Raw genomic sequence first — 12,136 nt, 5'->3', positions numbered from 1 at the left:
GTAAGAAATTAAATCTAGAGATCCTTTTATTTAATTATAATTTAGTGTAGCAGGAGTGCATGTTACTGCAATACAACAGTGGTGTATTGTCATACAATCAGTAGCAATATATGGGGTTTTTTTAGCTTTATTATTCATTGAGATAACATTGGTTTATTATATTACACATATATTTCTGATTCTGTGATTCTTGCCCTTAAGTGATAAGTGGGTTCAATACCAATGTCTTGTTTCATGAGTTATTTAATTTTTTTCCTCTGTCTCTTGGGAAACTAGATTTCTAATTCTAAGTTTTCTTTATAGAAGAATTACTTGTAATTTTATTCTTTTATCTAGTTTTTTTTTTTTTTTTTCCTGTTGTTATTTGCCTTGTCTCCATGACCTGATCTTTTGAAATGGTAAAAAAAGCAAAACAGGGGCTTCCCTGGTGGCGCAGTGGTTGAGAGTCCGCCTGCCGATGCAGGGGACACGGGTTTGTGCCCCGGTGCGGTAAGATCCCACATGCCGCGGAGCGGCTGGGCCCGTGAGCCATGGCCGCTGAGCCTGCGCATCCAGAGCCTGTGCTCCGCAACAGGAGAGGCCACAACAGTGAGAGGCCCGTGTACCACACACACACACAAAAAAAAAAGCAAAACGAGAGAACGCTTTTTAACAATGCTATTTAACATCTACAGTGTGCCTGATCATAATCAGAGGATACCACTTTCTGAGTAAGCGAACAATAATTACATGATTTAGCCAATAAAGGAGATGAAATTGTTTTTATATTCAATACCCATGTTTTTATAATAAAATCACATTAAGTTTATATTTATGAATTAAATTGGTATATTTTCATCAAATAAATTTGGGCTTCTGAAGGTTTACAATTTTCTCCCAAGTAATCCCTCTTGGAAAAAAAAAATCTGAATAATTAAACTTAACCTGCAGGGGATTTCTTTTGTTCTTGTTTTAAGTTTATTGTCAGTTAATGGCTCTAATACATAAATGTAACTTTTTCCTACATGAGAAAAATGTCCATTTACAGAAGTCTTTCATGCATTATAAAAGTAAAAGAGTTTGAAGGAATTCTTCTAATGTAGTTGTCTGTTTTTACGTAACAATAGTTAATTAGGCATTGAACAGCTACTTGTAAACAAAATAGAATTCACTACTTTTCTAGCTTACATAACATGAAAAGAAAATCAGAACATCAATTATTTCTCTTTACAGTTGATTGTTCTTCGGTTCTGTTGTCAATAGAATTCTCAAAATATATTCATGTCTTGCGAAGTTGTGCTTAATTTTTCATAAAGTCATAATGACCTTAATAGTGAAACAACAAAATAAAGGGCATATTTCCGTAATGACACTGCTATCCATTTAATAAGTGATTTGCTTCTGTTAAAAATCTTCATGATTTTTTGTAACTGGAAATAGGCTGTACTAACTATGGGAGCATGATGGAATCAGGAACTGAAGGAAGGAGTTTCTTGTGTTCTACCCCTTTATTCATTCAGTTTCAATCCCTCACATTTAATGGAGTGGCATTTGCAGTAGAAAAAGAAGGATTTTTAAATCATTAGTAAGTAGACTAGATTGCCATAAGGAATTAATTTTGTAAAATGGTGGTAAATCAAGGTGCAGCTTTAAGCAACAAAAACAATAAAGAATATTAGAGTTGAGTTTGTTTAATTATTGGCAAAATGCTTTCCCAAGGATAGGTGAGGATGTGCTCATTCGTTTCCACGGTAACTAGAGGTGCTGCTTGTGTATGGAATGGTCCAGAATCAAACTGAATCAAGTCCTCCAGCAACAGTGGGGCTGATAACTCCTGATTTTTTTTGCTGAAAAAATAAGGAAATAATTTCCACTGAACCACAAACATTTAAGCATGAAAAATGTTTCCATCTGGTTTGCCTTATTTTGCTTCTTATTTTATGATATTTAAGTGGAAAAACAGGAGGCTAAGGAGATCCCGAGTTTAGGGTGTGTCTGTCAGTCGGGTTTCCCTGCCATCAGGTTCTATTAAAATATTATCAGCTTGAACCCAAGCTAAGTCAGGAAGTACAGATGTCAAACATATTATGTATGGTAATGTGCACAGATCAGTCTTCGAGAACTCCATATTCATTGTGCCTTCCCAACATTGTGGATACATATGAATGAAACTGAGTCTATTATGCTCTTGACTTTCAGAACCACTTTTGACAGACAGTGAAGATTGCATATTGAAAAATGTATTTGATAGCATGTATTATTTATACCCAGCCTCAAAGTTCAGTGAACCCCAAACTGACCCTAGGATAATTTTGTACTCCCCCTCTTGCTTGTATGATGTGTTTACAGCACCTTTAAATATCTCTGTGTAATGGAATTGAACAGGAACTAGAAAGTAGAGCCAACTACTCATAATGTTTTCCTTGAGGATTGGACAAGATGACGTTATTATAATATTTTCCCCTCTCCCTGGTGTCAATAACCCTGAAATGATTTTGTCTGCACTATAAAAAGAATATCCTTTGGGAATATCTGAGTAATTCCTCTTGTCTCCACATGAGGGGCCTCTTGGGCAGGTTTCCAAAAGATCTCTAATTTTAATTTTTTGTTAACCAATCCAAGTTCTCAGATTTATTTGAAATTGTTTTTGAAGAGACTCTTCTGACATTAAAAACTCTCTGCTGGGATTTTCACAGCGTATTCCATCAGGGGGAGATGGCGAGACACTGAAATTTTTTGGCCAGTCTATCCACGGAGAAATGGATTTAAATGGTGACGGTCTGACTGATGTCACTATTGGGGGCCTTGGTGGTGCTGCCCTCTTCTGGTATGTATTTGAATAACATCCAATTAATATGATAATATTTTCCAAACAGTTCCAGAGCTCAGAGTATGATAAGAATTTATATACCAAATGTCTGTTTCTTTTTGTGCTCCATTATTCAGATAAAAATTATGCAGTTTGGGAATCTGAGAAGTTGATAAATCTTAAAAATAGAGAAACCATATTAAAGGAACAAATAGAATCAACACTTAATTGGGGTATCTATTATGTAATTGTCACTAAGATAAGTATTCTGCTTGGAGGGAAGCATAGGGGAAAAGTGAGACTCATACAGGATGTATGAGAAACTTTCCCTAAATTTAAGTTACTTACAAGCTTTTAGCTCTTCATTCATTTACCTAACACATAGAACTAGACATTTGTGCACCATTGTCTGATTATGTTTACATTGTTGGTCAAGCACAGAAGCATCTACAGTAATATCTTTTCTCAGCCTTTAAAATGCCTGCATCCCCAAATTAATTTCAGTTAACTGTAAAATCCTCATCAATCGTCAGATATATTCATTAATACCATTTTATTAATCAATTAACTTATTAATAAAATAATTTATTAATTAATAGCATTAATAACTAGCTTTAACTAGTTAATAAGACATGATTTCAAAAAGGTTCTATTTGAAAAAATGTGACTAAAAAATGTCAATAACCTTAACGAGAAATTTGTGTGATAATTTTGAAATATGTTGCAAACTTTGTTAAGACATATAAAGGAAGGATTTAATAAATAAAAAATATTTATGCCATGTGCCTCAATGGAAAGTCCACATGTTGATTCTTTCAAATTAATCATTAGTTTAGTGCAATTCAGATAGTCTTTTGCCAAACTTTATGTAGAAGGATAGTAAAGAAAATTGTGAAAGAGGTGAAGATAGAGACTGGAAAATATGACTTTGTCATAATTTAAGATAATCCTTAAGAACTAATGGTCAAATAAAAGTTGTACACTAAACTATACAGAGTAACCATTATGTTTTTTAAAAAATGTTTTTAACTGTACAGTAGAGGGAAAGGAAAACTGAAAGGTGATGCCTAGGAGGGGAGAATGCTGGGCAGCAATGGCTGTGACTTTCGGGGGAGCCCACCCGAAACCAAGGCTCCAGACCAGAAGTCACCAGTTTCAGGAACAAAGAGAACATTTAGTTTTTGTTCGAACTGTTAATCCTGGATTAATTCATTAAGATAATCTTTACCCAGGAATATTTATTGTATTCACCCCTGTATATTAAAAAATATACATAGGTTTTTTTGTTTTGTTTTTTGCGGTATGCGGGCCTCTCACTGCTGTGGCCTCTCCCGTTGCGGAGCACAGGCTCTGGACGCGCAGGCTCAGCGGCCATGGCTCACAGGCCCAGCCGCTCCGCGGCATGTGGGATCTTCCTGGACCGGGGCACGAACCCGTGTCCCCTGCATCGGCAGGTGGACTCTCAACCACTGCGCCACCAAGGAAGCCCAAAAAATATACATACGTTTTAAGGACGATTTTTATTCTCCAGTTTTGTCTCAAGGGCTTCTTACAAAGACCTGAAAACTTGTTTCTGGCCTTTCCTGTCCCCAGTCAAGGCTTTATCATCGAGGGGCCAGAATGACAGACTTGGGTCCCTGTTGTCGCCCAGCAAAATGGACTAAACCAGTATACTGCAACGTGAAGACCAAGATTTTCAATGCTGAAGGAGGGATTGAGAGTGGATATGGATGGCAGGTGATAAACATAGGCCCACCCAGCAGTCAGGGACATCCAGGAGCAGATGGGAGAACCCCATCCTGTGGGTAGACTGAGCCACAGACACTGTGAAGATCTGCGTGGGGCAGAGAGGAGATGTGGGTTGGGGAGTGGTCAAGGCAGCCTCATGCCCAGAGGATCCAAACTTCCAAGCAGGAAACTAGACACGCTCATTCACTCATTCGTTGCTGGTGAAACAGTAAACTGGTTAAAACGCATTAGCAGGCATTTGTCACTGAAGTGTTAAAAAGCCTTAAAATGTTCATACTTTTTAATTTTACCTCCTAATAATTTTTTAAAGACATAGTCTATGGTTAAAGATGTATGGTCCTTAGAGTAATCACAGTGCTGTAGGTTATAGATATTTTTTTGAAGAAGGTAAGATAAATATCCAGTAAGAGAGGTTTGAGTGACTAGATTATGGTTCATGCATATGTTGGAATCGTATACCGCCATTAACAATAATGTTCTCAGAAAAATAGAAATATTGGAAGGTTGTTTATTATATTATGTTTTTAAAGTACTTATGCTTGTATATGTATATGGGCCAGTGTGTGTGTGTGTGTGTGTGTGTGTGTGTGTATACTTATGCATGTATGTGTGTGTATGCGTCTCTCTCTATACAGACGTACATATATATGTATATGAATGGTGATTATTGTTGAATGATAGAATTACAACTGATTTGTATTTTCTTTGTTTCCTTTACTATATTTTCTATGTGTAAATTGTTTTAAAACAAAAATAACTATAATTTTTCTTTTCAAACGCAAAAGCATAAGCAGGGACCTATGTATTCACAAGATACCTAGCTCTAAAGAGCCAGTCTGGTTACAAGGCAGAAACCAGATAACGGTGTTCAACAATTATGCTGGCTTTATTCTAAGGCATTAGCGTCAAGCTCCATATACTCTGCCTAATTTTGTATTACTCTCCTCTCACTTCAGATTACTGGAAATCACTGGGCTTTGGAACTAAAAAGACTGGGTTTAAAATCCCAATTTTGCCCTCTGAACAGCTTTTGACCTTGGATAAAATATACTTGATCTCTCAGAGCCTCAGTTATCTCACACATGAAAGAGAGATAATAACATGTCTTGTTATGAAAGTTAATTTAAAATTTAAATGAATAATAACTAGCATGTGTGCCTAGCACAGCGCTTCAAATGCTATTCTGCTTCTCCTCAGAAACAGGGACAAGGCTGAACCTACAAGAAGAACAGACAAGTATTAATAGTGCAGAAACGATGTCCAGGGGCCTCTGGACTCTTTCCAGATTGGGAGCAAACTCAAAAGTGCCAAAAATATGGTTTTGGTTCTAAGGTTACACCTGGTTGCTTGGTTTTATCTCTTTTCTATCATGGGAATATGGGTCTTTGGCCTATAAATTGTAGGGGATGAAAAATAATTTTGCCTTTACCCTTCTGAGTTCTTGGCTGAGATGACTGTAGTAAAAGAAGACAAATAAGAAAAAAAAAAACTCAGAAGCTTATTAACACGTATACCTCATGTATACATGGGAGATCCCAGGGAAAAATGAATAGCTTCCCCAGGTAGCTTAGCATTCACACTTCAAAATCATCTTAATAGGGAAAGGGGAGGGGGCTGTAGGCCTCAGGGGAGAGTAAATGATTTTTTTAGGAAAGATGAATAGGCCCTCAGGAGAACAGATGGGAGGTAAGATGGTTTGCAACAAAGTTTGTCTGGGTGTGGTGTCCACTGCAACCTCCTCTCTTGTAATGAGTCAATTTTCCCTGGTTGATGAAACTCCTGGGTAGAAATTTATGACAACTGAGTTTCTTTTGGAGGATCTGTCTTTAAGTAAGTAAGTAGAGTTCAGAGGAAGCCTCTCCCTGCATGTTTTGTGTTTTAAGTGCCTGCAGCTCAAAATCAATATACCAAAGCGGCATGTTTGGGGGTGGCCTGTCCTAAACTCCTATAACCATATTTTAGGGTTGCATATTCTGCTACCCTTCAGAAACCAAAGCCTAACATGGTTCCAGAATAACCTGGGTGCCTTCAGAACATCAATTCCAATTTCTTCTATATCAAAGATTCAAGAGAGGAGTCCTGAGAGCCCATACTGTACACCAAGAAGAATCCTCTTGGATGCCCTCACTTTGCACTGCCAAAATGATGGCATGCATTAAATGTAAAAATGTGTGAGTCATCACCATGGCTTATGTGTTTGCAGGTCCCGAGATGTGGCTGTAGTTAAAGTGACCATGAATTTTGAACCCAATAAAGTGAATATTCAAAAGAAAAACTGCCGCGTGGAGGGAAAGGAAACAGTATGCATAAATGCCACAGTGTGTTTTGATGTGAAATTGAAGTCCAAAGAAGACAGGGTTTACGAAGCTGGTAAGTGTCGTATATACAGAAGCACTTTGGGGCAGGAGGACAATGTATTTGCTCCTGCATGATGAAATCCAGTGAGATATTTTTTTTTATTTCCCTCAATGATAGGAATCTGCACATCACCTTTGCCCCTGCAAACAGGTTGAACCTTGAAAAAATTCTATTGCAGAAGGAATAGGTTATGGAACCCAGTAAATTCTGGAGCAGAAACTACATGCTCATATTTGGTGGCCTTCCACAGCTGGATTCCATGTTTCCCCTCTGGCTCTCCTATTGACTGTGAACAGTCAAGTGCTAAGGAGATAGAAAGACAGAGACACCAGTTGAGAGGCAGAGTTGGAAACTGGGCTCTCTCCAGTAAGACTGGTACTGCCGAGGACCTGACTGCCCAGCCACCCTACCTTCCTGAGATTCCTTTGCTCCAGTCAGGAGGTGACCCTGGTTTTTGAGTGTCAGACAGATTCCGTGTGTGTTCTCAGGCACATCACGTCAGCCTGGGTATCCCCCTTTTTCCTGCACTCTACAATTTCTAAAGCGGTTTTTAATGATATTGAAACATGTTGGAGTCAAAACTATGAAGGCCATTGGCTGCCGAAGAGTAATTTACTCTGCAAACCAAATAAAAGTAGAATGAGAAAAACCCCTCATCCTTAAAATCTATTTTTCTAAATTTTTTCTACATGTGCATGTTTATGATCTGCAGTGGACCTCTGACTGGAAGATAAATGAGGTATAGGAATGTAAAATAACAATTAACATTTTCATATGCAACATTATTTGTCTTATTTTTGTGTAGTAATTAAGCAATCAAGTAAGAAAGATTGTTGCCTTCATAGAAAGTATAAGGTTTAACTTGTTTTGCTCGTTGTGGTATGCTTATTTTGTTAAACTTATTTACTAGGCTTATATTATTATATCCTTTGAACATAGTCTAAAATGACATTTTTTATAAAATAGGTTAAAATGTCACTAATGTATTTTTTTCTCTATTGAAATACAACATAACGGATATTCTAATCAGGGATCCAACATTTCTACACTAAAAAAAAAAAAAATTAAGTGAAAACCCAGTAAACATAGGCATGGACAAGAAATTAGGTGGTATGTAGGGCTGTGTGTGTGTGTGTGTAAACATACATATACATTTTAAAATAAGCGTAATTAAACATTAAAAGCCTTGTGAACTCAGGCAGTTCTATAGAGTTCCTCAAGGTTATCTTCATGACTGCAAATACATTGTGTTACAGTAGTATGGATATGCTGAATAACAGAGAACTTTTGTCGACTGATTGCCCAAGAGATTTTTCTGTAATGTTAATTTAATGAACTGGATCATATGAAAATCACCTGAAATGAACATATCTGTCAATTATTCTTTTTTTATTTTTATAGATATGCAATACCGTATCACACTAGATTCTCTAAGACAGATATCACGGAGTTTTTTCTCTGGAACTCAAGAGAGGAAGATTCAAAGAAACATCACAGTTCGAGAATCAGAATGCACTAAGCATTCCTTCTACATGTTGGCAAGTAAATCATATATAATAGCTGCCTTGTTCCAAATCAAAAATATAGATGTCTTATTTCAAGTCAGTCAATCTTACTTTTATTTCAAAGTGCAAATCATGAATTAGACTTTGTTCACTTTTATCAGAAAATCACAGGTCTGATTTTCTAATTTCCAAATACATTTCATAAAACTATCTTTCATCTTCCCTGTGTATGCTATCAAATATCCCTATATTATGGAACATCAAAAGGCACAGTACACCAGTTGATAGAGACCTTGTATTTCATTCATTTATTCATTTCATTCATTCTTTCTTTCTTTCTGTCTTTCAACTTGAACTTTAACAACAAGTTAGAATCTAACTCGTTGAACTTTTGTGGGCCTTGTCCGTCAGAAGCGCTTAAATGCCCTGAGGGGAAACTGTTGGGCCATATGCATTCCAGGGTCTGTTCTTGTCCACTGAACTATGTGTTTCACTCTTTGACTTTAGATTAAAGGAAAAAGATCTGGTATTTTCTATCATCTGTAGACTTTGTGCTACCTGTCCCTGTTTTGGTGGATGAGGGAGCCTTGGAGAGCAAATGATGAACCTCTAGAGATGGCTGATAAGCCAGTTTGAACCATTTTAAATGTATTTTATCAGGTCACTGTGTATGTGGGACAGGAGTTTCTTAAACATTTTCTTAAAAGGTACATGACACTAAAGAAGAAGAAAAGAAGAATGGATGTACTGAGAAAACACTGATTTTGTTAACGGAGACTGAGACTTACAGACTTGAACATGATCTTGGAATTTTAAATGAAATAGGCCTATTTGCCCCACCTCTGACTTATTTCTGTACTCTTGATGCATTCATCTTCCATATTTTGAAAATATTGTAGTCAGGGGCAGGAAAGTGACAGAAGACATGCGTGCTGGTGTGCCATGTTTACTCTTCCTCAGTGATTTTCAAGTCAATATTCCCCATGACATATGTCAAAATAAGCTTATTTGGTCAACATTGAAGTCAATTTATGATTAGAAAAATAAAAATGGAGGGGTTTTTTTAATTTGTTTCATCAGAATTGAACATTTAGGAGTTAGAACTGGGATAAGATTTGAAAAGCCATGAAACCAGATTTCATGCAGTGCCTCCAACCTGCTTAAAAAGCACTGTAGTATATGTTTCTCCAAAAATTTAGTATCTAGCTATATCTAGGCACTGGGATTAAAAGGAATGAACTAGTTTCAAAATTTCCAAAATTCTTCTGGATTTTAATGGATACTTTAACATTTGTTCTGGAGTCAGCCAGGATGGAATTTGTATCCCAGCTTCCTCACTTTCTGAGTAATTTTGACAAAGTGGTTTAGTCTCTTAGAGACTCAGTTTTCTATCTGTAAAATAAAGACTGTAATTAGTATGCATCTTGGAGGATTGTTGAAATAATTCTCAATAATGTGTATAAAGCTCATAATTCTGGATATGTCATGAATGATGGCTGTCAATGATGATAGTATAAACAATGTTTATCACATCCATATTATTTTCATATCATTTCACATATAAAGTTCTTACAACTCAAGGTATATATTATATTAATGAAATGCAACTCAATTTAAAGAAGGGTTGCTCCCTTGAAGTTGAAAGACTTTCCTATAAGTATTACACAGTGATTTTTAGCTCGAGGTCTCAAGAGAAAGGATATTATTATGTAAGTAGCTTTGAGGGGTACATCCTGACATGGCCAAGAACGACCTATCCATCATTCCAGCAGGCCCATCTGAGAAGCTGGACGTGAGTCAACTGGTCGCAATAGGAAGCCTCTGCATTTGTTCTAGCAGCGTCCCTTGTCGAGGTAGAAGGGCAGTCTCTCTCCAGTGAAGCAAAAGCCTGATCAGGTCATATGTCAGATCAGGTACACAAGAATGTCCAGTGAGCCTGGCCCACAGGGCAGAAGAAGGAAGCCATGACAAGGTCAGAACATCCAATTAATATGATGCCGATAACATATTTTATGTTTTCACCTCTAGGACAAGCATGACTTTCGGGACTCTGTGAGAATAACTTTGGATTTTAATCTTACCGATCCAGAAAATGGGCCCGTTCTTGATGATTCTTTGCCAAATTCAGTACATGAATATGTAAGTCAGATTTTTTTTTAATTCAGAATACTTATTTGTGGATATATTGGGGAAAAAAACTGAAACACATAAACAGATGTATACACAGAAGCCTAAATCAATTATATTATATAAAAAAATTTAAAAATTAAAAAAAGAATTAGGGCTTCCCTGGTGGCGCAGTGGTCAAGAGTCCGCCTGCCGATGCAGGGGACACGGGTTTGTGCCCCGGTCCGGGAAGATCCCACATGACGCGGAGCGGCTGGGCCCGTGAGCCATGGCCGCTGAGCCTGCGCATCTGGAGCCTGTGCTCCGCAACGGGAGAGGCCATAACAGTGAGAGGCCCGCATACCACACACACACAAAAAAAATGAATTAGACTCTTCTAGACTTTTCCCAATTCTTCTAACTTCCTACTGTTGGAGTTTAAGGGAACTTATAAATGACACCTATTTTTATCGCCCCAAAACTTAGGACCAATCGAAAGAAAGACATGGGTTGGCCAATTGGAACTCCCCTTTATTATTAATGAACACTGGGTTGCAGGGCATGGTTTGGGTATAATAGGTGTCCTCCTACGGAGCCAGGCATAGACCACAGGTAACCAAATAGGTCATTAGCAGTGCTCAGCAATCTCAGGCCAGCAATCTCAGGCCTTTCCGGGGGCCCACCTTGTAAAACTTGCAGAATGGAAATGTAGATGTGTGCTTCCCATGAGCTCACCACCGCCCCAAGAGCAGAAGAGACAGGAAGGGACTGAGCTGTGTTCACCTAGTTTTTGCTTCCAAATTCGCAGTCTACTGTCCCACCCCTGAGAAAGAGTGAGTGAGTGGATAAAAGGATGGGATCACAAGTGTGGCACCAATGGAGGAATCACTAGTGGTGGAGAATTAGCTTTCCCCCGCACCTATCTTCTGCTTTCCCTTCTCCCTTCCAAATATATTTACTGAGTGTCTTATATATACCAGACATCAGAGCTTACTGTCTAACCTAGGAAATAGGTATTAGGTAGTAATTAAAGCACATGCTCTGGAGAACTTCCAGAGCTCAACGGGAACTTCTGCTAGACTGAAGTGTTTCAGGGCCACTCCCTGGAACTTATGACATTGCATTTGAGACCTGAAGCCTGGGAAGTGGAAGAGCAGTGGTCCAAGCAGAGGGATATGTGCAAAGGTTCTGAGGCATAAAAGGAACTAAACTAAAATCACTAGCATGGCTGAAGCTGAAGAGCAAGGGTGGAAGGTCATGTGGGATGAGGCAGGAGGCACAGGCAGGAGCCAGATCACCAGGACTTTGTGCCACTGCACAGATTTTAAATGTTTTTGAGGAGCCATGGAATGCCATTGTTGGTTCTAATTGGTTCACTGATAGCACTGGATTAAGGATTACTTCAGCTGTGCAGTGGAGAATGATTGGAGGGAGTCAAGAGTGGGTGTGGGAGACCAGTCAGGAAGCTGTTACTTTAGTCTAGGGAGGAAATAAGATGGGTTGGACTAGAGGTGGTGATGGAAATGGAGAGGCAAGGAGAGCTGTGGGAAATATTTAGAACAGCGGTAGAATGGACTGTTCTTGGTGATGGATTAGATAAGAGGAAGGGCTTAATGAAGAAAAGGAGTCA

At 38.2% G+C, this 12,136-nt stretch overlaps 1 protein-coding gene across 2 annotated transcripts in view; it reads left to right on the top strand.

The window, feature by feature from the left end:
- The window catches only part of ITGA1 (integrin subunit alpha 1), a 170,134-nt gene that overhangs the window by 128,132 nt on the left and 29,866 nt on the right, over nt 1-12,136 (top strand). For both annotated transcript variants that reach the window (XM_027101137.1, XM_027101138.1), the window contains 4 exons: nt 2,676-2,806; nt 6,741-6,907; nt 8,297-8,433; nt 10,429-10,539. In XM_027101137.1, the coding sequence (XP_026956938.1) occupies nt 2,676-2,806; nt 6,741-6,907; nt 8,297-8,433; nt 10,429-10,539 (546 nt within the window). The remainder of the gene's footprint in view (nt 1-2,675; nt 2,807-6,740; nt 6,908-8,296; nt 8,434-10,428; nt 10,540-12,136) is intronic.

Source organism: Aethalodelphis obliquidens, unplaced genomic scaffold, assembly GCF_003676395.1.
Source record: "Aethalodelphis obliquidens isolate GAN/ISIS:26980383/991018 unplaced genomic scaffold, ASM367639v1 scaffold4, whole genome shotgun sequence".
In the NCBI taxonomy this organism is placed as follows: Eukaryota; Metazoa; Chordata; class Mammalia; order Artiodactyla; family Delphinidae; genus Aethalodelphis; species Aethalodelphis obliquidens.
Note: the sequence above shows the minus strand (reverse complement) of the source record. Positions and strands in the feature narration are given on the sequence as shown.